At 41.9% G+C, this 27,303-nt stretch overlaps 2 protein-coding genes across 4 annotated transcripts in view; one reads left to right on the forward strand and one right to left on the reverse strand.

Moving 5' to 3' along the window:
- synm (synemin, intermediate filament protein) lies at positions 1-14,665 on the forward strand. The gene is made up of 4 exons (XM_020456833.2): positions 1-905; positions 3,923-4,047; positions 5,919-5,974; positions 9,962-14,665. Exons 1-4 carry the CDS (start codon positions 117-119, stop codon positions 12,049-12,051), a joined length of 3,060 nt encoding a protein of 1,019 aa, XP_020312422.1. The 5' UTR covers positions 1-116; the 3' UTR covers positions 12,052-14,665.
- The window catches only part of ttc23 (tetratricopeptide repeat domain 23), a 24,006-nt gene continuing 11,364 nt past the window's right edge, over positions 14,662-27,303 (reverse strand). For all 3 annotated transcript variants that reach the window (XM_031801487.1, XM_020456407.2, XM_020456408.2), the window contains exons 6-11: positions 23,465-23,636; positions 23,044-23,149; positions 22,535-22,662; positions 21,938-22,087; positions 15,319-15,401; positions 14,662-15,115 (exon numbers count right to left, since the gene is read on the reverse strand). In XM_031801487.1, coding sequence (XP_031657347.1) covers positions 14,995-15,115; positions 15,319-15,401; positions 21,938-22,087; positions 22,535-22,662; positions 23,044-23,149; positions 23,465-23,636 — 760 coding nt within the window. In that variant the 3' untranslated portion in view covers positions 14,662-14,994. The remainder of the gene's footprint in view (positions 15,116-15,318; positions 15,402-21,937; positions 22,088-22,534; positions 22,663-23,043; positions 23,150-23,464; positions 23,637-27,303) is intronic.

Raw genomic sequence — 27,303 nt, forward strand, 5'->3', positions numbered from 1 at the left:
ATCACATAGTTGCATCACAGCTCTGCTCACAGACGCACTTGCAAATAAGACCAGTAGAACATTTCCCCTGTATAGAAATATAAAGAAGCAAAGGTGTACAATTTGTAAATGACAAAATGTTACAATTCAGGAGCTTCGATGCCGAAAAACATCAATTACAGGAGCTCAACAACAGACTGGGCCAGTATCTGTCAAGAACGAAGCAGTTGGAGCATGAAAATGCAATCCTGATAACTGAAATAAACAAGAGAAGACAAGATAAAACGGTGGAATGGGAGAACAAATGTATGGCCGAAATGCGGGACCTGAGGAGAACGGTGGGGCAACTATCCTTCGAGAAGTCCCGAGCCGAGATGGAACGAGAGAAGTTATGGCAAGAGTTTCAGATGTTACAGTCTATGTGTGGTGAGGAGCAGGTGGTATGCAAAGACATTGATGGAGAGATGAAAGGTTGCGAAAAGCAGCTTCAAAAAGCTCAACAGACTAATGGTGCACTTGAGGAACGTCTGTTCCAGCTTGAGAACGAGTACAGATTTATTGAGGATGCGCACAGACAAGAAATGACCAAGCTTCAGAACCAGGTCCATTCACGACCTAATGTTACCAAAATGTATCATGGCCCTCCGGGAGTCTCGATGGAAGATATGCAACAGTATGCCCTCAGCCTGGCCGATGGATGGATGGACACCTTCGAAATGTATCGAAGGAAGGTCGAAGAAATGGAGGACTCGATCAAAGCCGACCAGATGAGGCTGCATGATCTCCAAAGGGAAAAGATACATTATGCCGCAGAGTTTGACAAATTACGCAAAGAGGCTGACACGCACGGTCAGATTCAAATACACCTGGAGGAACAGCTCATAGACATGCAGGAGAACTTCCATGGGGACATCACCAAGTATCAGGTGAGAAAATTGGGTTTGCAACCCATGTTACTTTAGACATCACTCTCTGTCCTTCATGCTGTTTTTTTTAGAATAGTTTTAAAAAAATGCAATACGTGTGTTATTTTTGGATCTGTTCATGGATCATAAAATGCATTTCTTCAACGTGATGGGTGCTGCGCACAGATTGCCCAGCCTTTCCATGAGAGCTGACCACCTCCTCCTCTAGGTGCCACACCCACGATCTGACGAGAAAGAGCAGCTACCCCAACATCCACAATGTGTTTTTTTTATAGCACATTATCATATTTTATATCATTATGCATAATTATTATGATGACAGATGGGTCTTTATATAAATTATAGTGTTTGGTAATGTCAAAATTAAAATAAAAAAATCTAAATTAAAATGACTGAACTAATTGATCAGCTATGTCTTCACGGATAATGTTCACAGTATGCTGTATGCTTTCAAAGTTATGTTTAAACTACACAAAATATATATACTTGATTCATTTAGTGAAACAGCAGGGGCCACTCTTGCTCAGGTGCTCGTGCACCTCAATCACCAATCATATTGGCCCACAGGAATTAAAAAGAGGGGTAAAGGTTACTGCAGGAGCTGTGGAATTGATACATGAGCCACACCTCCTTGTGGTTCAGAAGTATCACTATCCAACTTGACGAGTCATGGTACTACTTTGTGATTCTAAATGTGCACAACTACTGCATATAAACTATCATTCAGTGCATGTTCCCTGACAGGCCTGTTTGGATCACAGTGAGGGGTGCCATTCTGTTGTTTCACACCCACTGCCTTCATTCATCCACTGGGGATCACACTTTTATACATGATATCAACACACAGTCGCTGGTTTTGAAGCAAATAAATCTAGAAAATAATCTCAGGAGCTTTGATTTATAGCCCATGCCATTAAAAGGACTGCCCAAAACTCCATTCATAACCACAGAGAAAAATGCATTCTGCACCAGTGCAGTGTTTCAGGACAGACTAAAAGGATTGCACCAGCCACTTAAACCAATTAGCTGATGCAGAGACTAATCCTTAGTGGCCTACTAATGATAGAGCTATACCAAGCAGGTCAATCATTTTTCTCCCATGCACATTTGCAAGTCAACTGCATTGAATTTAAAGGTACGTTATGCATGATATTGTCGTAAAACTCTCAAGTCATGTCTAATTGTTAAAAATTATGTTGCAATCCCAAGAAATTAATTGTAAATTGACCCTGACACTCATCCAATGGGATGCCATATTTCACTCTAGGACAGTGAGTGTCAGACTAGACTTAAAGGGACAGTTGTTGAGCTGACTAATTCGTCTGATCTGTTAGAGGGATCACCTATGATTCATCCAGTCCATCCTCCTTCTCCTTTAAATGAGAGGTAACAGTGAACTAGAGCTCACCAGCTTGTAGTCCTAAAAAACAGAAATTAGTTTTATCTGGTTCATTCAGCCATTCCTATGGGGGAAATGAATGGGAAAAGAATGGAGTTTTGAGATAAAAGCAAAAAATAAGGTTTGAGGTTAACACAGGCTTACATGCTGACCACACCACTCGCGCTCGTTCATGTTGATTTTGTCCACCCACACCAGACGCGATCAGGACACGCAGGTTGAAATATAAAAAAAACTCTAAACCAACTATATTAATTTTGGGACAGGTTGAAAAGTCAACATTCATGGCAATTTAGCTAGTTAGCTTGCTGTTGCTAGCTAATTCGTAATGGAATATAAACATTGGGTTGTTATTTTACCTGAAATGCACAAGGTCCTCTACTCCAACAATTAATAAACAGATAAAAGGGTAAGTTTCTAGTAGTCTCTCCTCCTTCAGGCTTCTTCTTCTTTGGACTTTATATGGCGGTCGGCAACCAATTTTAAGGTGCATTACCACCACCAACTGGACTGGAGTGTGGACCTCAGTTCGTCTTTCAATCACCCACGTTGGTAAATGCTCCTAAAAACCAATGAGGAGATGGGAGAGGAAGGACTTGTAGCGTGTTAAGCATCACAAATAGAACCAAGTTCTATTTTAGCACCTGGCTACACAGACGTGTGAACAGTGTGGGTGCAATGATTGAGTAACATGAATGTGTACATTTATTTTGCAAACCACACTCGCGCGCATCAGTTAACATGCCCTTTAGGAATTATGAATCCTTTATGTGCTAGTTGTGATTACATAAATGCTTCAAAATTCACAAAAAGTGACATTAGCTGATGAAGATGATCTACTAGAACAAAACATATAAGGCTCAGACACACCAACAGCGTTTGCTGGCCGAGAGTACTTAGCACCCCTGAACCTAATTTGCGAACCGAGTGCACACCAATTTTACATGTAGAATTGTGTGAAAAAATGGCGTCAGTAAGATGTCTACAGCGGGTGGTCCCTAAAACACAGCACGCTGAACAAACGCTAGATCCACATTTGGTGCAATGTGTTTTAGATCTCTTAAGCCTGTGTTTACCACAGACCTTATTTTTCAGCATTTATCAAAAAAAACTACAAAAAATCCATTCATTTCCCCATAGGCTTCGGCCGACAAGCCGTGGCGAAGTTAGCCCCCCCCCCCCGATAGTGCATACAAAAAGACGCCATTACTATTGCTTTCTCTAGGGAAGGTGTCTCAAGGGCCTTGAAACAGGTGCACAACACAACAGCACTGCTAATGTTCACCCTAACACGCTCAATACAATTGAATCGGTTGCCTACTTAGAAATAAACACAGAGGGTCAGATGGTGAACCAAGTACTATTGAAACTGACAAGTAGTTCAATGCATGACCATATAGGTACTGTAGAGGGACAAACCTGGACAGTCATTTGTGACCTGAAAGATGTCTTTATATTCATACTCAGGGCACCATCTCTTATCTTAATTCCCTCTACCTGATATTGCAATGAACAAAATAAATGTAGACCATCCCTATAATAGTCTCATAGAAGTATGTTAGAACAGGATAGAAGGGAATGTACAGGTTCACAATTCTGTTCCATGGTTTCTTTGCAGGTGATTATTGATGAATTGGAGAGGGAGCGGGAAATGTTGGCCAACACCATGGCAGAAAAGGTCAGAGACCACCAGGAGCTCCTGCAGGTCAAGATGGATCTGGGCATGGAGGTGGCTTACTACAGGTAGGTCTTTTTATGTTCTGGTTAGGCCTTTCTGAGTTCAATAGAGACCACTATGGAGACTTGTAGTAGAAATGACTGTAATGCAACCCATAGTAGCCTTACTTCCCATGTGATCCAAGCATGGTTAAATATTTACTGTGACATTTATTCTGCCTCATGGGTTAGGACCTGTAGAGAGACCCTTTTTACTATCTTGGGAAATCAGAGGAGCTGGCTGAAAATGCTGATTCTGAGGAATACAACATTGTGGTTTTTAATCAGCTGTCAGATGACAGTGCTTGTGTAAAAACAATATGTTTAATATCGCAATTGAATAGTACCATGGAATTACAAAGCAGCCTTATGTATAATAATACAACTGTTTTGCCTGTTGATGCTAGTTCTGTCGTGTTAGGCCCAACACAGATCCTTCAATGCTGCAGTGTTGTTGGTCTTGGAATGTATTTATAGTGATTTCACCCTTCACTGTAGCTGCAAAGCAAATGCTCTGCTGCCCTCCCATTTGGCAGGGGCACTTAGCATTCCTCCACACAGCCTTTACTTATACTTATATTAACTCCCTATCCTCATTGGGGCGGCAGGGTAGCCTAGTGGTTAGCGCGTTGGACTAGTAACCGGAAGGTTGCAAGTTCAAACCCCTGAGCTGACAAGGTACAAATCTGTTGTTCTGCCCTTGAACAGGCAGTTAACCCACTGTTTGTAGGCCGTCATTGAAAATATGAATTTGTTCTTAAATGACTTGCCTAGTAAAATAAAGGTAAAAAAAACATTGTGTAGGGATATTTTGGCTTATTTGTTATAGTTTGTTTTTCGGTGAACAGGAAATATATGCTTTTCATATCTCTGTTAGAAAAAAGTGTTCAAAAGGGCTTATTACTTGATAGATGTCAACCTGTTGAGCCCTGTAATGACAATGCCAGACTATTATGTCACTACAATTCCCATTGGTCACAGTGGATCACTTCAAGAACACTTCAACATTATCATAACAGAGACTACTTTAGTCCCACAGAATAACTATGATCGATGCACATGGTTATTTATATAAAGCAATGACATTTAATGACATTGTTTTTACCCATTGTCCAGAGTTCTTTCAGAAATGTAATACGAACACTGGTCTCTTTTCGGGTCTGTTCCAGAGTGTCTTTTCATTTCTCCTGGTCTGGGGCCTAATTCAAGGCTATTTTTACAGACAATTCCCTGGTCTCCCGAGACTCTGAATTGAGCTCTCTTGTAGTAGGCCTACTTAGGGTGACACATCTGCACTTTGTTTACAGTATTTGCAAGAAATGAAATGTCTTCCTTGGAGAGGTAGTGGGAAAGCTGGTATGTATGTTAGTGTACTTGCCGGTTAACACATTAGGATCTATAGTAGAGAGTAGACAGCGGTGCATTGTAGCTGTTATTTTACATTAGCCTTTTGTGAGGCACACCATGGACTTTCAGAGGGGTTATAGCTTCAAAAAAGTATCCTATGGTAGATTTTGTTTTCCGAAACTTGTTTTGTGGAGCCAATGCTTTGCCGAGGTATGTGAGCTGGTCAACGTTACTGGTATAGTGTCTTTGTTGTTAATGTCTTTCGGTCTGTTGTAGTAAAGTGTTGTTGTTGACCTCTGCTCTTTTCTGTATATGGCCAGGTCCATAGGTTGTGTTCATCGTCTGGTAGCTTACCTCTGTGTTTCATTTGAGGTTTGAGATGGCAGAGCAGGATGATCAGAATTCTCCTGTGAGGTGATTGTAATTGTATGAAAACAAACCTGTGCTTAATTTTGAAGAAGCAATATTGTTCTAAGAATGCAAATCCAATCATATCATTACCATGTGTTTATTCCTGGTTTTAATGCCCTTTTGTTTTTGTTTTTCTATAGGGCACTTATTGAAGGAGAGCATCAGCAACATCTGCAGTCAAGAGAAAGAGTCCTAGGTATTGTACATTACTTTCAAATAAGTCACGCTTTTGGCTGGGAAATCTGTGTTACTATACACTTGAGAGTAAATTTACATGTTTCAAATGTTTCAGTAGGTGACATCCTATTGGTAGCAATATTTTATTTTACTCAATTACCCTAACTCTATATATAGTGCATTTGGAAAGTATTCAGACCCCTTGACTTTTTCCACATTTTGTTTTGTTACAGCGTTATTCTAAAATGGATGAAATAAAACATTTTCCTCATAATTTCCCCATAATGACAAAGCGAAAAATAGGTTTTTAAAAAGGTTTGCAAATGTAATAAATTTAAAAAACAGACATATGTAATTGACATTAGTATTCAGAACCTTTGATATGAGACTCGAAATTGAGCTCAGGTGCATCCTGTTTCCATTGATCATGTTTCTACAACTTAATTGGTGTCCACCTGTGGTAAATTCAATTGATTGGACATTATTTGGAAAGGCACACACCTGTCTATATAAAGTCCCACAGTTGACAGTACATGTCCGAGCAAAAACAAAGCCAGGTTGAAGGAATTGTCCTTCGTGCTCAGAGACAGGATTGTGTCCAAGATCAGATCTGGGAAAGGGTACCCAAACATTTCTGCAGCATTGAAGGTCCCCAAGAACACAGTGGCCTCCATCATTCTTAAATGGAAGAAGTTTGGAACCACCAAGACTCTTCCTAGAGCTTGGCCCTTCGGCCAAACTGAGCAATCAGGGGAGAAGAACCTTGGTCAGGGAGGTGACCAAGAACCTGATGGTCACTCTGACAGAGCTCCAGAGTTCGTCTGTGGAAATGGGAGAACCTTCCAGAAGGATAACCCTCTCTGCAGCACTTCACCAATCAGACCTTTATGGCAGAGTGGCCAGACGGAAGCCACTCCTCAGTAAAAAGCACATGACAGCCCGCTTGGAGTTTTCCAAAAGATACCTAAAGGACTCTCAGACCATGAGAAACAACATTCTCTTCAACATTCTCTTCTCTGAACTTTTTTGGCGTGAATGCCAAGCATCATGTCTGGAGGAACCCTCAAACCTGGCACAATCCCTACAGTAAAGCATGGTGGTGGCAGCATCATGCTATGGGGATGTTTTTCAGCGGCAGGGACTGGGAGACTAGTCAGAATCGAGGGAAAGATGAACGGAGTAAAGTACAGAGAGATCCTGCTCCAAAGTGCTCAGGACCTCAGACAAGGGCAAATGTTCACCTTCCAACAGGACAACGACCCTAAGCACACAGCCATTACAAAGCAGGGGTGGCGTTGGGACAAGTCTCTGAATGTCCTTGAGTGGCCCAGCCAAAGTCCAGGGGCCTCATTTATAAAAATGTTCTTAGATTTATACTTGAACTTAGTCATAAGATAATTTCCGACGGTGTGCTTACGTTTGATTCATAAAAGATACTGAGCATAAAAAACCTTGCTTACACAGGTTCTAAGAAGCCCATTTGTAACTTACTGTGATCTATGAATCTCAAATTAACTTAAAATTGACAGCACCTGAAAATGCCTTACAATCAGTGATTTCCCCTCATAGAATGCTAGCACAAATTAGGGTTTAGTCAGGAATAGCCATGGACCAAAAGAGAAAAGCGAACTTTTTGGAAGATGAGATCACAGCGATGGTAGAGGAGATTGAAGACAGGCAACACGTATTATTCGGTGGACTAAATAGTGGGTTGACAAACAAAGCCAAACAGGTAGCTTGGGAGTGTGTCGCCACTGCAGTGAACGAGGTGGGGCAGCAAGACAGAACTGTGGCTGATGTGAAAAAGAAATGGTCTGACCTTAAACTGCAAGGGGAAAAAATAATAGCCGTACATAAGTAGTAGGAAAATCACTTACGTCAAGTCTAGACTTTGCATAGAGATAACATAATTTCCAGGTCAAATTAAGGTTTTATAAATAACTACTTATACTCTACATCGTTTTCTGCGTAAGTCATACTTAAGATCAAAATTGACCGTAAGTCTGTTTTAGAAATGAGGCCACAGACTTGAACCCGATGGAACATCCCTGGAGAGACCTAAAAATAGCTGTGCAAAATAGCTACACTCGCCATCCAACCTGACAACTTGAGAGGATCTGCAGAGAAGAATGGGAGAATCTCCCCAAATACAGGTGTGCCAAGCTTGTAGCGTCATACCAAAGAAGACTCAAGGCTGTAATCACTGCCAAAAGGTGCTTCAACAAAGTACTGAGTAAAGGGTCTGAATACTGATGTTAATGTGATATTTCAGTTTGTAATTTTTTTATAAAAGTGCTAAATTTTTATTTAAAAAAACAGTTTTTGATTTGTCATTATGGGGTATTGTGTGTAGATAGAATAAGGCTGTTACGTAAAAACTTTACAAATACCCTGTGGGTGGGCCTATGCCCTCCCAGGCCCACCCATGGCTGTGCCCCTGTCCAGTCATGTGATATCCATAGATTAGGGCCTAATTTATTCATTTCAATTGACTGATTTCTTTATGTGAACTATAAGTACCAGTTAAAAGTTTGGACACACACACACACATACAGTACCAGTTAAAAGTTTGGACACACCTACTCATTCAAGGGTTTTTCTTTATTTTTACTACCTGTAGAATAATAGTGAAGATATCAAACTATGAAATAATACATATGAAATTATAAAAAGTGTTAAACAAATCAAATTATATTTGATTTTAGATTCTTCAAAGTAGCCACCCTTTGCCTTGATGATGCCTTGAACACTCTTGGCATTCTCTCAACTAGCTTCATGAGGTAGTCACCTGATATGCATTTCAATTAACAAGTGTTAATTTGTTAATGAACTCTAATGAACTCTGGGTCTTCCTTTCCTTTGGCGTTCCTCATGTGAGCCAGTTTCATCATAGCGCTTGATGGTTTTTGCGACTGCACTTGAAGAAACTTTCAAAGTTTTTGAAATTTTCCGTATTGACTGACCTTCATGTTTTATTGTAAGGATGGACTGTCATTTCTCTTTGTCTATTTGAGCTGTTATTTCCATAATATGGACTTGGTCGTTTACCAAGTAGGGCTATCTTCTGTATACCAACCCTACCTTCTCACAACACAACTGATTGGCTCAAACGCATTAAAAAGGAAAGAAATACCACAAATTAACTTTTAACAAGGCACACTTGTTAATTGAAATGCATTCCAGGTGACTACCTCATGAAGCTGGTTGAGAGAAAGCCAAGAGTGTACAAAGCTGTCATCAAATCAAAGGGTGGCTACAAAATATATTTTGATTTGTTTAACACGTTTTTGGTTACTGCATGATTCCATATGAGCTATTTCATAGTTTTGATGTCTTCACTATTATTCTACAATATAGAAAATAGTAAAAATAAAGAAAACCCTTGAAATAGTAGGAGACTTTTGACAGGTACTGTAGATATACTATATATGCAATAGTATGTGGACATCCATTCAATTTAGTGGATTTGGCTATTTCAGCCACACCCGTTGCTGACCTCTATAAGGTGTCGAAAGCATTCCACAGGGATGCTGGCCCATGTTGACTACAATGCATCCCACAGTTGTGCCAAGTTGGCTGGAGGTCCTTTGGGTGGTGGACCATTCTCGATACACACAGGAAACTGTTGAGTGTGAAAAACCCAGCAGCGTTGCAGTTCTTACCATACCCCATTCAAAAGGAACTAAAATATTTTGTTTCGCCCGTTAACTCTCTGAATGTTACACATACACAGTCCATGTCTCAAATGTTTCAAGGATTAAAAATCCTTCTTTAACCTGTCTCCTCCCCTTCATCTACACTGATTGAAGTGGATTTAACAGGTGACATCAATAAGGGATCATAGATTTCACCTGGATTCACCTGATCATTATATGTCATGGAAAGAGCAGGTGTTGTTAATGTTTTGTATACTCAGTGTATATATATGCAGTGATAACCATTTCCCAATATATTTATATAAAGGATTTATAATCATATTAATTTGGTCCTTAACTCTCTACCTCAGATATTAAGATGAGGCCTCCACAACACTACAAACCAAGAGTTTCCACCTCAGCCAGACAGGATGTAAGGAAGCTTCTGGATGTGAGATACATGGAACCAACCTCAAGCTTGAGAAAATCACCTGTTCCATCTCAGTATGGTCGCACCAGTCCTTCCAGGGTCATACCTATCTCAGTCACAGGCAGCAGCTATAATAGGAATCAGAGTCCTGCAGCCAGAAGGGACATGGTCTCGTTCACTAAATCCCAGTCTGCATCCTCCACTATTAAACCTGTGGCCCAGAGTACCGACAAGAAGAATGTAGATGCTCAGAAAAAAGTTGTGGAGGAGAGGAGTGTGAGAATCAAAGAGGTGTCACAACACCCAGCTAAGGATTCTCTCGGCCATTCTCGAGGCACAGCAAACAAGTCCAGTCCCATTGCCTCACCCACTGCTGACATCAAATCAGTGAGAATAGTGTCACCACCAATGATGAGTCTGAGCAGAAACACGGAGGAGAACAGCAAAAAGAAAGTAGAGAGGCAAGTTGAAAGAGAGGTGAGAGGAGATGTATTTCATCTTCAGAATGTCAAGATGCATGCCAAAGACGGCAACGTTGCAGGCACCACAACAAGTGATGAGATGGTCCTAGACTCTGTGTCTATGGAAGAACTTATTGATAAGGTCATGAAACCTGCTGGTTTTGATCGAATGGTCTGCAGCTCATCTCCAGACTCCAAAATCACTTACCATGTGGAGAAAACGGAGCAGGAGGACGGGTCAACAAAGACACAGATTATTCTGGAGTCCAAGGTCCAGGAGGAGCTGGATATGTCAGAGGACTCTGCACTGGAACAACTGCTCAGCAAGGGAGTGAAACACGTGTCACTGGAGGATATCAAGGGCAGTGAAACAGGAAACATGATTCAGAACCTGCTCAGCCTTGGGCTGCATGGAGGAGAGGACATGGAAAACAAGTCTGTCAATGTGGAGATCATTGAGGAACCAGTGGAGGGTTACAGTGACGAGGAGTACGAGTTTGAGGAGAAGTCCACACCCAAGTTCTCCGAGCCCTCTTCAATGTTCTTCCAGATTGAAGAACTAGAGAATGACCCCCACGGCACCAAATACCATGAGAGTGTTGATGAAGTAATGAAAACCTCCATGACAGATGAAAACTATGGCAGGAATGGTGGATCTGTGAAGGTCCAGGAAGACTCCAGAGATAGTGAATCTCCATACTACAGCTACGACCAAGAGTCTCAAGAGTATTTTGTCTCTACACCTGATGCCAATCTGTCAGAGCCTGAGGAGGGTGGTGGTATTGCATCATATGGACATTACGGAGTGGTGGACGACCTTTCAGATGAAAGGTACTACCAGGATGGGGGACTCTCAAGGAACAGAATGTTTGTTGAGGAAAGCGATAGTTGCAGACCTGCATCAGACAGCCTGTACATAAAGGGTGACTACTCCTTGGCGCGAGAGAGTTTCCCTGAGTGCATTATTGAAGAGGAGACCATCCATGTCTCCCCCACAGTACAGGAGTCGATGCTTGGATACCTGAGAGAGGAAACTCTGGACCCCAAAGAGCAGCTGAGGGGAGCCCTAGAGCAGCTCCAAGGAACAGTGTCAGGGAGCCTGAAAGAAGAGTTGGCGCTCTTCACAAGAGGCGGCAGTGATAGTCCTCAGAACATATCTGTGGACATCAAGAAAGTACACCAGTCCTCCGATAACGGAACCACGACTATCGTGGCAGAGCTCAAGAGCTCAACAACCCTGGAGGACTCTGGGCTGCTGGAGGAGCAGGGGGATGATGTATCTGAGGAGCAGATCATGGCGGCTCTACGCTCCTCCAACTCCGGCCTTGGAGCAGAGGGAGGATTCACCCTGGTCACAAATGAGATGGGCTGGGTGACTAGCAGTGAGGGACAGGGAGGAGAATCCACGACTGAGGTCACTGAGAAGCACATCAAGCTGGGGCCATCAGAGAAGTCCTTTTCCTTCCAGATGGATGTGAATAACGGCCAAGGACAGGATCCCCCACTGAAGGTCACTCATGAGAAAAGAGTTGCCACAGTCTATCTTGAATCTAATGAAGATGAGATCTGATTAAAATTAGATCATTTTATTACATTACTCCCCATATTAAGCCACACACCTGTCAATCAGTTGCAATGAACAGTGATGTGACGTCATTAGTTGCGATTCATAAATTGCGATGCCTACAATCATGGTAAGAATACAAATTATAGCCACTGCCTGTATATCAAAAAGTGAAATAGCATTGGTTACCCATTTTCACACTGCTCTCTGCTTCCCTTTGAGAATATGTTATATTCATTTCCTGCTAGATACACTCCTCTATTTATTTATACAGTGAAGCTAAAACATTAATGTGGCTCTATACTCCAGCATTTTGGATTTGAGATCAAATGTTTTATATGAGGCGACAGTACAGAATATCACCGTTAATTGAGGGTATTTTCATGCATTGTAAGTAAGCATTTCACTGCAAGGTCTACACCTGTTGTATTCAGCATTACACTGCAAGGTGAAATCATGGTAGCATCCAAATGAATGTAGAGGTGTTCAGAAACATTATATTATTTTTTACCGTAAAAGTGGCTCAAAATGACTCAATACATTATGTACCAATAATTACAATTAGGCACAACATAATCCAAAAAACGACCCAAAAAAACTTCAAAATGCATTAAACAAATTTGTAGTCACAAGCTTGATGTGACCAAATACTAAACTTGCCTGAATTTAATACACTATTAATGACATTTTCCAAATTCTTATCACAACTTCAAATGGGGGGACTAGATACATAAAGTGCATTCATTTCTAAATGGTAAAACAAATATGTATGAAAATACCCACAAATAAAAGGTGACATTCTTTACTGTCGCCTCATATAAAACATTTGATCTCAAATCCAAAATGCTGATGTTTAGAGCCAAATTTTAAAAAAGTAGCTTCACCATTCAAATAAATATGTAGGGAGTGTATATATTTGTGTACTAACTTGTACTACACTGCTTAGGCCTCTCTTCCTTTTTGCCTGAGATACTTTAACCAAATATGGAATGATGCTAATATACATGTATATCCTTCATTGTTATGGTTAAGATTGCAGTCTTAAAACAGGTTCAACATGTATGTAGCTAGAAGAAAAACGTATACATATTGTTTCCTGTAATGCCATGATATTTGGAACCACATTTAAAGCTAGTGGTTTGTTGCTGAGGGACTTCCTGTGGTTAATAAGTGGAATCATCCAATACAGTGCTTATGATGGATATATTGGAATGTGTTTATGATAGGGCATAAAAGTAAGTGTATCATGTCTTGTCAAATGAAATCTACCCTCTATGAATCATTTGAATTGGAAATACAGACATTTTTTTAAACTGCAATTTGTCAAATCAAATGGGGTGTTATCGAGTGATTCTGATCACCACTTTGCATGTTTGACATTACTAATACGTTTAAAATAATTGTCCCTCAATTTTTTTAAATAGTTTATCCTTCCGGTTCCCTCACCATGATCTTTTAATCTGTAAATGGCTTTAGATCGGCGAGAAGTAATCCGGCCATCTTGAATTCCAAAGAGAGGTGTTTTTCTCTGCTTGTAGAGGCAGTGGTAGCAAGACAGACAGAGGCTTTAAACTAGGTGGAAAGAACTTGAGGAGTGACAGAGAGCTAGAGAGAATGAGGAGGTAAGCAGATGGTTAGTGTCTGAGATGACACCTGTATATCTAATTTTAGTAAACCACAGTACATATGAATTGCCTCGGCATGAGCCATGTTGTGTTGGTGACCAGTGTCAGGATTCACCTTGGCTCAGAGGTGAGTTAGTGTGTGTACCACCGTGGCTATTTTAGGACCAGCGCACCAGCTTAGTAGCACTGCCTGTGTGTGTGTGGTGTGTGTCTGCGTGCGTGCGTGTGGAAAAACTAAAGCACCTCCAATATGACTTCACCCCACAACCCCGGTCTTCTTCCTCAATAAGCTGCTTTAGAGTTCTTCTCTGCAACAGTGCAGAAACACCGAACACAGATCTTTCACATTATGCTTACTTGGCACGGTCTTGTTATAACAGAGCATAAAGAGTGTGGAAATACAATATAATTGCTTTACAAATTGTTTTGTGACAAAGCTGAATGCAAATGACCCAAAGTAGAGCACTTTAGAGTTGAAAGATGTTAGCGATAAACAATGGTTTGTTGTTGTACTTAAGTGCCCAGATACATTAGAAAAAAGGTTTTGCCTTTCACAGTACAAGTCCTTAAACATCTCTTTAGTGTGTGAATATAGCGTGAAAGACTTTTATAAAACACCCCGTTTGGCCAAAACACTTACATACTGTAGGTTCATTTTGTGTTTAAGAACATTATCAAAAAGGCAGTCCTTTTTGATACGCAACATTATAGGTGAAATGAAATCTCCAAACTACCCAATGTGCCATGTTTAAACACAAGAATGGTGCAGTACACATTGCAGTGCAAAAGAGCATTTCATGCCTCAATTTTGAATGTTTAAAAAGGGGATGTGCTACCTTCATGATTCATTGGTGTTATTCGCATAATGCTTCATGCATTAGCCTACTTTATTCTTATTTTAATAAAGATGGGTGAATTTAGTGAGAATGAGTTTTCAACCATTGTTTGGACACCTCTTCATATTGCAAAAACAATTAAATTACTACTTGAGTGTGTTTCCTGAGTTTGAGTCTTTATTAATACAACATAAACATAACATTGAACGTCTTCGTTGTATACACAGAGAGACAGGGAAGGGACAGAGTCCTCCGCTGCAGCTCTTCTCCTGTAGAACCTTCCCTTCATTCTGAGGAGTTCTGTCTGCGTAGTCCTGCCAACAGCCTGACACTCATTTCTCAGAGAATGCACAATGAAAACAGAAAGGATTGCCAGGGGTCTTCTTGGTTCATTTCCAATTCATAGAATTTCTCCTTGCGACAAAGGGAGAGGCTTTATTTTCTTAGAGGGCCAAGGCTCATTCATCCAGCTCAGCTCTGATGGCATGTTAGGAGTCCGACATGTTGGCGTTTCCTCCTGCCTTGCTATAAGAAGGTAGGACTGCACAGAAAGGAGGCCTTGTTTTCAGGCTACCCTCCCTCCTCTGTCTCCCAGCAACCTCGGGTGCCCTGGAAAAACATACACTACTGTAAATGACAATGTGGGTTTAATATATTTAACAGGGCAGACAGTGTAGGGAATGCCCTTTATCATTTTGCCAACACATTAAAGTCACTATTTTACTTTCTCTCACAACAATGTTCCTATTGATAAATGTATTGGATGTATAATGTGTTGGTATCGATGGTCATTACTGAGGTTGCAGACTTACTGGGCCAGCATGTCCACTGTCTTCTGCGTGGCTCTTGTCTTCTTATGCTGAGGGCCATACAGGATACTCTGAATGTCCAGACACTGAAACAGAAACAACAAGGTTCACTGTGGGTAAGATATGATTTTAAATAGGAAAGGATATGACATACTTCAGAATTATTTAGCACAAAATCTGAGGTTAAAGTTCATTCAAATTCAAAGCACTTAGTGACTACAGCGCTAATTGTGTGAACGTATGACAAATAGTAGGGAGGCTGATGGATTGTTTTTGTCTACAAACAATATGAAAAGGTAGAGCTACACTTAGACAGCTGAGGGGTATCAAAACACTTCCTGTCCAATTCTATAGAGAGCTCTTCCCATCCAGAAATAACCCCTCTAGTAACCAGGGTTCAGATAACACCAGTCTATCTGACTCACCCCGGGGAGTAGACACTGACCAGCACATCTCAGGGTATTTCTATGACCAAACAATAACAAACCTGGCATCTGATCTGGTTTAATAGGTTTATAAGGTAAACTCAAGTAGCAGTGATGATCAAGAATGACTTTCTTGAATCAAAATGGAAATGAGTGGGGAACGACCACTTTGTTTATCTATGTCAGAGCAGATTTGCTGAATGCACTGTAACCATAGAAAACAGTAATGTTGTTATCACACACACGTGTGTTTGATAACAACAATGAGAAAGATGATCAAACATTTCCACAATCAACATAAATCACAGGATGTCAACAGAACTTTGTGGAACCAAGGAAAGTGAGTGCTCAATGTTTCCTGCCTGGCGATGGAAGCGGCAGAGTAGAGGGCTCGGGGAAACTTTGGCAGATAGCCATCTGGCCTTGGATGTTTTCGTCAGTTCTCCCTGCTGCACTATGCAATGGAAGGACTTCTATTGCAACAGGAAGATGGAGAAAAACTACAAATGTTTGTGTGAGCCATTGTTTTCCCCTTTCATAAACTCTGAGTGTCATGTCAGAGTCAGGCTTCCTTTATAGTCCCCAAAGAGGAAAAAGTTTAGGATAAGTGCAACTCTCTCACTGTCATGTTTCATGTATTTTTTCCTTTGAGAAATCCTCTTGGATTCTGTCCAGATTTCTAAATCTAATGGCTCCAGAGAGCAGCGGTTGTCATGATAACGGGGGAAAGAACATGATAACACTGCACCGTTATCTGTCAGGGGTACTTCAGAAAGGTTACCCATCCCGTCCGGATAAGAAGCAGAGTGTGGGAGCTCTGATTCACTCTGGGATACTTGGACCCACTTTGCACTTAGATACAATAACAAAGCAACATAGCAACAAGGCTCCTTAACTTACAGGCTTGTTATTACTAGTACTCTGAAATCTCCCTGAACTGGACTATTTTAGTGTGTTTCTGGGGATGGAGAGAACGAGCTCAGAAGGCAAGGACGGAGAAAGTGTGTGAATGTATATGTGTCATACTTAGTATATAGCTATTGATGACAGGTATTTGCTATAAGCATTAACTGTGTCTTTTATAAATCAAACATAATTGGCACAAACACAGTTAAAAAAATAAAAAAATATGTATCCGTTATTTTACCAGGTAAGTTGACTGAGAACACATTCTCATTTGCAGCAACGACCTGGGGAATAGTAACAGGGGAGAGGGATGAATGAGCCAATTGTAAACTGGGGATTATTAGGTGACCGTGATGGTTTGAGGGCCAGATTGGGAATTTAGCCAGGACACCGGGGTTACGAAACACCCCTACTCTTACGAAGTGCCATGGGATCTTTAATGACCTCAGAGAGTCAGGACACCCGTTTAACATCCCATCCGAAAGATGGCACCCTACAAAGGGCAGTGTCCCCAATCACTGCCCTGGGCCATTGGGATATTTTTTTAGACCAGAGGAAATAGTGCCTCCTACTGGCCCTCCAACACCACTTCCAGCAGCATCTGGTCTCCCATCCAGGAACTGATCAGGACCAAACCTGCTTAGCTTCAGAAGCAAGCCAGCAGTGGGTATGCAGGGTGGTATGCTGTGGTGTTGACAAGGAACTTGTAAGGCAACTTTTTGTTACCTGTTTTCTGAGTGATAGTCATCATATAAGTCTCATATTCCATCCGTATACAGGGACAGATTCAGGAATTTTAGATTTAGAAGGACGTAATGGCCTGACAGTCTAATTGGGGTCAGTGGCCCCTTTAATTTGACAGTGGTGAGCAAAGTTCCCCTTTCCGTCCACACTCCCCAGACCTATCTGGCTGTGTTCAAAAAGAGAAAGCAGCACAATTTAATTCTGTGTGACTTTTACAACAGAGAGTGGCTGGCTGAGCACACTGCACAGAGCCTAGATTAGCATGTTATTCTCAAGGCACTGAGCCTGAGAGACCATGGCAGAAATAGCTGCTCTCACAATGACAGGGACTCTCTCTCTCTGTGTGTGTGTGTGTGTGTGTGTGTGTGTGTGTGTGTGTGTGTGTGTGTGTGTGTGTGTGTGTGTGTGTGTGTGTGTGTGTGTGTGTGTGTGTGTGTGTGTGTGTGTGTGTGTGTGTGTGTGTATATACAGTGCCTTGCGAAAGTATTCGGCCCCCTTGAACTTTGCGACCTTTTGCCACATTTCAGGTTTCAAACATAAAGATATAAAACTGTATTTTTTTGTGAAGAATCAACAACAAGTGGGACACAATCATGAAGTGGAACGACATTTATTGGATATTTAAAACTTTTTTAACAAATCAAAAACTGAAAAATTGGGCGTGCAAAATTATTCAGCCCCTTTACTTTCAGTGCAGCAAACTCTCTCCAGAAGTTCAGTGAGGATCGCTGAATGATCCAATGTTGACCTAAATGACTAATGATGATAAATACAATCCACCTGTGTGTAATCAAGTCTCCGTATAAATGCACCTGCACTGTGATAGTCTCAGAGGTCCGTTAAAAGCGCAGAGAGCATCATGAAGAACAAGGAACACACCAGGCAGGTCCGAGATACTGTTGTGAAGAAGTTTAAAGCCGGATTTGGATACAACAAGATTTCCCAAGCTTTAAACATCCCAAGGAGCACTGTGCAAGCGATAATATTGAAATGGAAGGAGTATCAGACCACTGCAAATCTACCAAGACCTGGCCATCCCTCTAAACTTTCAGCTCATACAAGGAGAAGACTGATCAGAGATGCAGCCAAGAGGCCCATGATCACTCTGGATGAACTGCAGAGATCTACAGCTGAGGTGGGAGACTCTGTCCATAGGACAACAATCAGTCGTATATTGCACAAATCTGGCCTTTATGGAAGAGTGGCAAGAAGAAAGCCATTTCTTAAAGATATCCATAAAAAGTGTCGTTTAAAGTTTGCCACAAGCCACCTGGGAGACACACCAAACATGTGGAAGAAGGTGCTCTGATCAGATGAAACCAAAATTGAACTTTTTGGCAACAATGCAAAACGTTATGTTTGGCGTAAAAGCAACACAGCTCATCACCCTGAACACACCATCCCCACTGTCAAACATGGTGGTGGCAGCATCATAGTTTGGGCCTGCTTTTCTTCAGCAGGGATAGGGAAGATGGTTCAAATTGATGGGAAGATGGATGGAGCCAAATACAGGACCATTCTGGAAGAAAACCTGATGGAGTCTGCAAAAGACCTGAGACTGGGACGGAGGATTGGAAGACATTTGTCTTCCAACAAGACAATGATCCAAAACATAAAGCAAAATCTACAATGGAATGGTTCAAAAATAAACATATCCAGGTGTTAGAATGGCCAAGTCAAAGTCCAGACCTGAATCCAATCGAGAATCTGTGGAAATAACTGAAAACTGCTGTTCACAAATGCTCTCCATCCAACCTCACTGAGCTCGAGCTGTTTTGCAAGGAGGAATGGGAAAAAATGTCAGTCTCTCGATGTGCAAAACTGATAGACATACCCCAAGCGACTTACAGCTGTAATCGCAGCAAAAGGTGGCGCTACAATGTATTAACTTAAGGGGGCTGAATAATTTTGCACGCCCAATTTTTCAGTTTTTGATTTGTTAAAAAAGTTTGAAATATCCAATAAATGTCATTCCACTTCATGATTGTGTCCCACTTGTTGTTGATTCTTCACAAAAAAATACAGTTTTATATCTTTATGTTTGAAGCCTGAAATGTGGCAAAAGGTCGCAAAGTTCAAGGGGGCCGAATACTTTCGCAAGGCACTGTATATATATATATATATATATATATATATATATATGAGGGAGCTGTTGCCCTGTGACTACTGGACTTTAGCAGAGCCCTCTCAAATAGCTTGGCAATAAGAAAGGGCGATACTCTGTACCTGAGTGTATGTGGGTGAGAGAGAGAGCAGTAACTCCACGTAAACACAACATACTCATATTTCCCTACGCTTAAAACATACAGGTAACTGCCAAAATAAAGGAAACACTCGAGTAAATGAGGGATACAAAGTATTTTGAAAGCAGGCGCTTCCACACAGATGTGGTTCCTGAGCAATTTACATCCCATCATACTTAGGATCATGTATAAAAATGCTGGGCAGGCCCAATTGCCCATTATTTTGTCTACCATGGCTATGCCCATATAGGATGGCAATGCCCCCATTCACAGGGCACCAGTGGTCATTGAATGGTTTGATGAACATGAAAACGATGTGAACCATATGCCATGGCCATCTCAGTCACCAGATCTCAACCCAACTGAATACTTAAGGGAGATTCTGGAACGGCGCCTGAGACAGTGTTTTTCAACCCCATTAACAAAACACCAAATTATAGATATTCTTGATGAAGAATGGGGTCGCATCCCTCCAATAGAGTTCCAGACACTTGTAGAATCTATGACAAGGCGCATTGAAGCTGTTCTGGCTCGTAGTGACCCAATGTCTTATTAAGACACTTTATGTTGGTGTTTCCTTTGGCAGTTACCTTCAGTCATTAAGCCATGTTTTTATCAAACTGAGCAGTAGTAGGGAAGACATGGTAATGAAATATAACTGTGCTTTTCTAATAGATGTTAAGTCCCCTATATGGAGGACTTTGAGCGGTTCTGGAATGGTTCCAACTGACATTTTGTTGTACAAAGCTCCCTGTGAATGTCATAGGGTCCAGTGCCTTATAGTGCCAGAAAGCATCATCTGCCTGCTCTCCACTACCACTCTGTCAGTGGAGCTGCCATGAAGTGTCAGGTTTCACACCCCACATTTGCATAGGGAGTGCCATTTTCTGGCTAATCCAGACAAATAATTGATTTGCTCTCCGTCTGAGTGATGGAGCCCAGCCCGGGAGACGGCATAATAAAGGGGACAGTCTAGCAAATCCAACAGTTGTAGTTTCATCTCGATGTGATATTCTCAGTCGGATTTAGAGATCTCAACAGGAAAACATATTAAATGATTTCATAGAATTGAAACACAACCACTTTCTCTTGGTCACACGAAATCACTTTGTACGAAGCTAAAGGTGTAACGAGTCTGCAGCAATTAGAATGGTGTTTCTTCATCGCTCAGAGGAGGCTTGGCAGAAAATGCTCTGTTGTCAGTTATATGAAATGGTGCCATATTTGTACTAAACATGATCATATTTATTTTACAGTTAGAAGGTGAAATCTTAGAGTAAGTTGTCTCTAATTTTATTGTTACTTTATTTAGAAATCATATCTGACATTTCAAGCCCTATTGCCCCACTTGTATAATAGGAAGGGGAAAAAAGTATATATATATAGTGTACTATGTACTTGAGATTGTGTCCTCAAAATGGGAGTACAACTCAGCAATGCATAACAATGAGTTTTTCTACAGAAAAGGGATTTCCGATCTTTCTAGAAAGGAAAGGTCAGTTGTACACCTGAATGCTTTCAACTGAAATGTTTCTTCTGCATTTAACCCAACCTCTCTGAATCAGAGAAGGGGGCTGCCTTAATTGACATTCACGTCGTCGGCTCCCGGGGAACAGTGGGCTAACTGCCTTGGTCAGGGGCAGAACGACAGATTTTTACCTAGCCAGTTCGGGGATTCGATCCAGCAACCTTTCGGTTACTGGCCCAGCTCTCCTAACCGCCAGGCTACCTGCAGCATTACTAGCTATTGTTTATGGCCAATTCATGAAAAATAATTACTTTTGAGTATGTCTACTCAGGGTGGAAATCTACATTTTGCCATATAATTCGACTGGATTTAACATAATATTGCCCAGTGATCCTCAAGCTGCCTTAAAATTAAGTACCTTACTATTGTTTTCAATAAAAATGGTCAAAAAGAAGCTTCTTAACAAAGAGCAATTTCTCAAGCAAGAATTTTGCTTGGACTGTCTGGGTGGGGTCTGAGTGGGGAGGGAAAAACTGAAAACTAGCTGTTATTGGCAGAGGTTTGGAACTCTCTTTCTTATTGGTCTATTAACTCATTTACAACCAGGTGATGTCACCAGGCAGGCCAAAACTCCACCCCACCAAAACAGGCAGAAATTTCAAACTCTTACACTAAAAAAGCATATTCATAATTTTCAAAATGTCACAGTATTATTCCAACCTCATGATGTGGAAAAATATACAAAACACAGGGAAATCACGTTTTTGACTGCATTGAGTCTTTAAAATCAGTGTTGGGCAACAAAAGGGAATGGTGGGTATAATGCCAGTGTTTACCTTGCTCATGGTCCTATGGGCATGCTTCACCTGGCCCTGGGTCATCTGCACCCCTCCAATCAGCTGCAGAGTGTCAGCCACCTCAGGACTCAGGTCACCAAACGTCTCTCTCTTCAAGGCCAGGGACTCCCTCTGGATCTCTACACACCTCTGACATAGTACATACACAACAACATTGGTTAATGACTACTTAGTGACTGCTTAGTGCATTTTATTTGTGTCTTCCCCTCCACTAATTCCGTATGGCCAGTCTTACGGAGCTTCAGGCAATTGAAGCTCACTATGGTGGCTATTCATTTCACAGACTCTCCTGTCTCAAAAACACCTGTCACCCTCTGTTACCCTCAGCTAGCTTGATCCTTAGTAGCAGATTAAACTATCCCTGTAAACATGACATGACTGACTGCAAGGTGGATTCCCACAATGCCATGTGAGAGAGGGAAGTCCCCTTGAGAATGTCAAACCTCTCAGAGCAACAGAACAGAGATGTCTGTGATGCTGTAAACACCTGGAAGGCGTGCTATTAGTGTGATTAGACCACTGGTGTTGGTGGTCTATTGGAGTGTGTGTGAGTATGTGTGCGTATGCAGGACTGACCTCTTGCTGCCCAGTGAGGAGGAGGAAGCGACAGTAGTCATCCTGAAGGTTGAGAGTGACAGTAGCCTGTGGGCCTAGGGAGCTCCTGTATGTACTCAGACTCTCCTCATAGTAGTGTGCTGCTGAGTCTAGTCGCAGATGGAAGATCACGTAATCACTTATGATCTTCAACATATTACAGTATGTTATTTGTTTGCTTATTGGTGCTGCCTGCATTGCTTTTCACGTAGTTTGTCCATTCCTCCACAGCTCATCATTCCTGGTAGTGGTTGCTCATATATTGTTGTTCATGTAATGTAACTATACCGTGAAGTTCCATACATACAGGTCAGATGGGGGTGAACATTGATATGGGGGTGAACTCACACAACATGCTATTTCTGCAAAACTATAATCAGCTTGACATAAGACAGGCAGAAAATGATTCATGTCCCCAACAACAACCCCCTATATAGCAGAATTCCCCCATAGTGCACTGCAGCAGTCCTGTGTTGTATGAATAGACTCACCATTGTGGTGGGGCTCTGCTACAGTAGAGTAGGCCAAGGCCAGGCTGTGAGCGATGTGAGCCCCATCCAGACCCCCAGGGCTCTGACTCAGAGCTATGGCATGAGCCTAGCAGAAACCCAAACGAAATATGACAGATCACATATCACACTAAGGACTGAGGAGAACATTACCAAACAACAGGTCTCAGAGGCATTCTAACAGCCCTCAGCTCATCTTAAGATAGTCATATAGTCTGAGTAATATAGTCAGTATGTGTGTAATGTTAAGTCATTCATATAGTCGTGTGTAATGTTAATATAGTAACACTGTTTTTGCTAAAGTATATTGATGCCTTCCCACCCTTCCACACTTAAGTTGTATTACCTTCACTGTTATGTGTTGATGTTTTGTGCCTGTATTCAGGTCTCATATGTGCCTTACCTTAGAGAGGTGCTCTAAAGCTCTGTCGAGGCGGCCCTGGGCCTGTTCGATGGCAGCCATGTCCTTATAGACGGAGCAGGCCTGACCTGGCCTTTCCCAGCCCTCCAGCAGCTGCAAACTACTCTCACACTGACCCAGGGCCTCCTCTGACCTGCCTTGCCGCTGGTACACCCTGCAGGAGAGATGGATAGGGCAGAGAGAGAGAGAGAAAGAGAATGAGAGAAAAAGGGAGGGAGGGAGAGTAAAGAATAGCATTAGTGGTCGGGCTCTTTCTGTAGGCATGTTGCAGTGTTGAAATCTTGGCCCAGAGTGTTAGTCAGAACTGTGCCAAGAGTGGGGCCTGAGGAGGAACGTCGAACTAGGCCTGGCTGGGTCTAGCGGATTGCTGCCTCTGATGTCAGGTGCAGTGAGTGCAGACTATAATAGGAGATTCCTACACAAAGAACTGTTTACTCCGTCTCTGGCTGTGTCCTTTCAGATGGTCTCTAATGGTCTCTCCTCTGGGAAGACTGAGGAGTGTGTTGCTCTCAGAGCCACATTATAAATAAAGACTTACTGACACTGCCTAACAAGTCCAGCACCTCGCTGAGCAACCACACAAGAGCTCCACACCAGGATGTCTAAATTAGGTTTGTCCTGGTAGTCACAACACAGTGGAGATCCTCCACACCAGGATGTCTAAATTAGGTTTGTCCTGGTAGTCACAACACAGTGGAGATCCTCCACACCAGGATGTCTAAATTAGGTTTGTCCTGGTAGTCACAACACAGTGGAGATCCTCCACACCAGGATGTCTAAATTAGGTTTGTCCTGGTAGTCACAACACAGTGGAGATCCTCTGCATCAGTAAAGAATGCAGCCACTTCCTTACATAGGCTGTGAGCAGATATCTGATGAGACGAAAACAAAAACTGCAAAACTGGTCAAATCACCCCTGTTGTAAAGACACTGTTGTAAAAACATGTATATTTGCTGTTGATATGAGGCAGCACGTAGGCAGTTAATAATGTGCCATTCCGAGGACAACACCAGCTCTGGATCTCTGTACAATAGGCCTTCAGTCTGTGGTCTAACACCCTCAGTCACCACATAGGGGGGTGGGTGATGGGATGCTAGCAGGAGGCTGCAGCACAGCAGAGACTTGCATCATCCTCAGCAAGGACACTAGTCAGACATCAATCCATCTAGCCTGCTAATAGCCTCAACACCCCACAGGATTCTAATACCTAATACCTATTTTCTACTTAATAATTGCACGGTTGGTTAGGCCCTGTAATTAAGCATGTCGGCGCACGTGACAAATAAACTTTGATTTGATTCAGACACTAATGGAGTCTAAATTCAATTCAGCTCTGCTGTTCGTAGGTGGCCTTCCTCAGAGGGAATACTGTTTGCATCAATACCACAGTACAGGACTACTACTGCAGCAGGAAAACACCCCATCATTAATGAATCCCTCTACATGGACAGTAACAGTAAAGCAGGTGATTTTTTGCTGACAGTCATTTTCTATTATTTACCCCATAAATAATAGTATAGTATAAATGACTACAAATCAAAACATCAGTGTGTATAGTTAGTGCAGTGAAATTTTGGTTGTGGAGGGTAGCACTAAATTAATATCTCTGAGATTTCCCATCAATCCCTGATTATCAGAGCAAGCCTTGATGGGAGCTGGCCTGCATGGGAATGGGACGGCTTCCCCCCTCAGGCATCAGAAATTCCAGAGAACAGCACAGCCTTTTAGGGCAGCTGGGATGGCTGCCTGCATTATAGCAGAAACTCTGTGTGCCCATTGCCCAGGCCAGCGTACTGCCTTCTTGTCCACAGACAGACCTGTGGACAATGCCACTGCATCCCCTCATTCACCAGCTGATGCCACCCTCCCAAGCTTCCTGTTCCTGGCACAGGAGGCAGTATGTCATCTGCAGCTGACATCTAATTCACTGTCCACAGAGCAGAGCAATAATGTAATTAGTGATTTTCACATGAACTGCCAAGCAGCCCACACGGCCCTCTGTTTAGTAATGCTTACCAGACCAATACTGACGCACGTAGGGGCCCTCGAAGGTTTGCTCCTTATACAGGGAAAATTATACAGTGTTCACAAAGCCAGGAAAGGAACTATTGGAGGTGGAAATATACAGCAAAATGAATGTTAAACTGTGTTGTTTTGTTGGGCTGTGGGTGCCCTGCTGGAACAAAACACAATCCTTCATTATCATTTCCTTTCCTGTGCCTCAGGCAGCATCAAGTAAATCCACTGTGACAACACCTAGATTTGAGACCAGAATATGACATGTAGCCATAGGAATGCAAGTCAGTGGGGGATGAGAGCCATAACAGCCTGCTCAACTGAGAACCTCTAATGTCAACAGCAACTCGCATGCAAAGCCTAGGACTTGTCTTTTCAACCATCTATGTAAAATCTACTTGGCACTGAAATATCGCTGGATTGATTGCTTTCATTTGACTCCTGCGACCCTTTCATACTCCTACTTGTGCCAGACGTTTTTTCCGTTAACGTTACGACCAAGGAAATGTTCGTAATGACCTGTCAAACACACCCTGGTAATGGCTGAAATGAGCTCAATGGAATAAAGTACATTGTTTTACCATTGAATCTATTAGAACGCTAGCTTCATCAGGGATTTAAACACACCCAATCGTACTGATGAATATATTAGAACGCTAGCTTCGTCAGGGATTTAACACACCTTGTTTTACCATTGAATCTATTAGAACACTAGTTTCTTCAGGGATTTAACACACCTTGTCGTACTGTTGAATCTATTAGAACGCTAGCTTCGTCAGGGATTTAACACAACCTGTTTTACCATTGAATCTATTAGAACGCTAGCTTCGTCAGGGATTTAACACACCTTGTCGTACTGATGAATCTATTAGAACGCTAGTTTCGTCAGGGATTTAACACACCTTGTCGTACTGTTGAATCTATTAGAACGCTAGCTTCGTCAGGGATTTAACACACCCTGTTTTACCATTGAATCTATTAGAACGCTAGCTTCGTCAGGGATTTAACACACCTTGTCGTACTGTTGAATCTATTAGAACGCTAGTTTCGTCAGGGATTTAACACACCTTGTCGTACTGTTGAATCTATTAGAACGCTAGCTTCGTCAGGGATTTAACACACCCTGTTTTACCATTGAATCTATTAGAACGCTAGCTTCGTCAGGGATTTAACACACCCTGTCTAACCATTGAATCTATTAGAACGCTAGCTTCGTCAGGGATTTAACACACCCTGTCTAACCATTGAATCTATTAGAACGCTAGCTTCGTCAGGGATTTAACACACCCTGTCTAACCATTGAATCTATTAGAACGCTAGCTTCGTCAGGGATTTAACACACCCTGTCTGACCATTGAATCTATTAGAACGCTAGCTTCGTCAGGGATTTAACACACCCTGTCTAACCATTGAATCTATTAGAACGCTAGCTTCGTCAGGGATTTAACACACCCTGTCGACATTTGATGGTTGTTAATTTGTGGAATTTAAAAAAGTTATAATTTAATACAAATTAGATGTGCTGATACGAAAGCAACTTTTGAAAATGAACACTGATTAAAGTGATATGTCTGATCTCATAAACAATGTAAAGTATGTTTAGATAGGTGTAATCTAGAGCCAAACGTGTTGATTTGTAATCTGAAGGTATCCTGCTATTAACACACTTGTTGAATTTTGCAAGAGAGCGTGACAACAACAGTAATTAATGAGGCAGTCTAGACAGCGCAGGAGAATGCAGGTAGGGTAGAAAGAGCAGGTAGGGTAGAGAGAGCAGGAGAATGCAGGTAGGGTAGACAGAGCA

Source organism: Oncorhynchus kisutch, linkage group LG22 (assembly GCF_002021735.2).
Source record: "Oncorhynchus kisutch isolate 150728-3 linkage group LG22, Okis_V2, whole genome shotgun sequence".
NCBI classification, from domain to species: domain Eukaryota; kingdom Metazoa; phylum Chordata; class Actinopteri; order Salmoniformes; family Salmonidae; genus Oncorhynchus; species Oncorhynchus kisutch.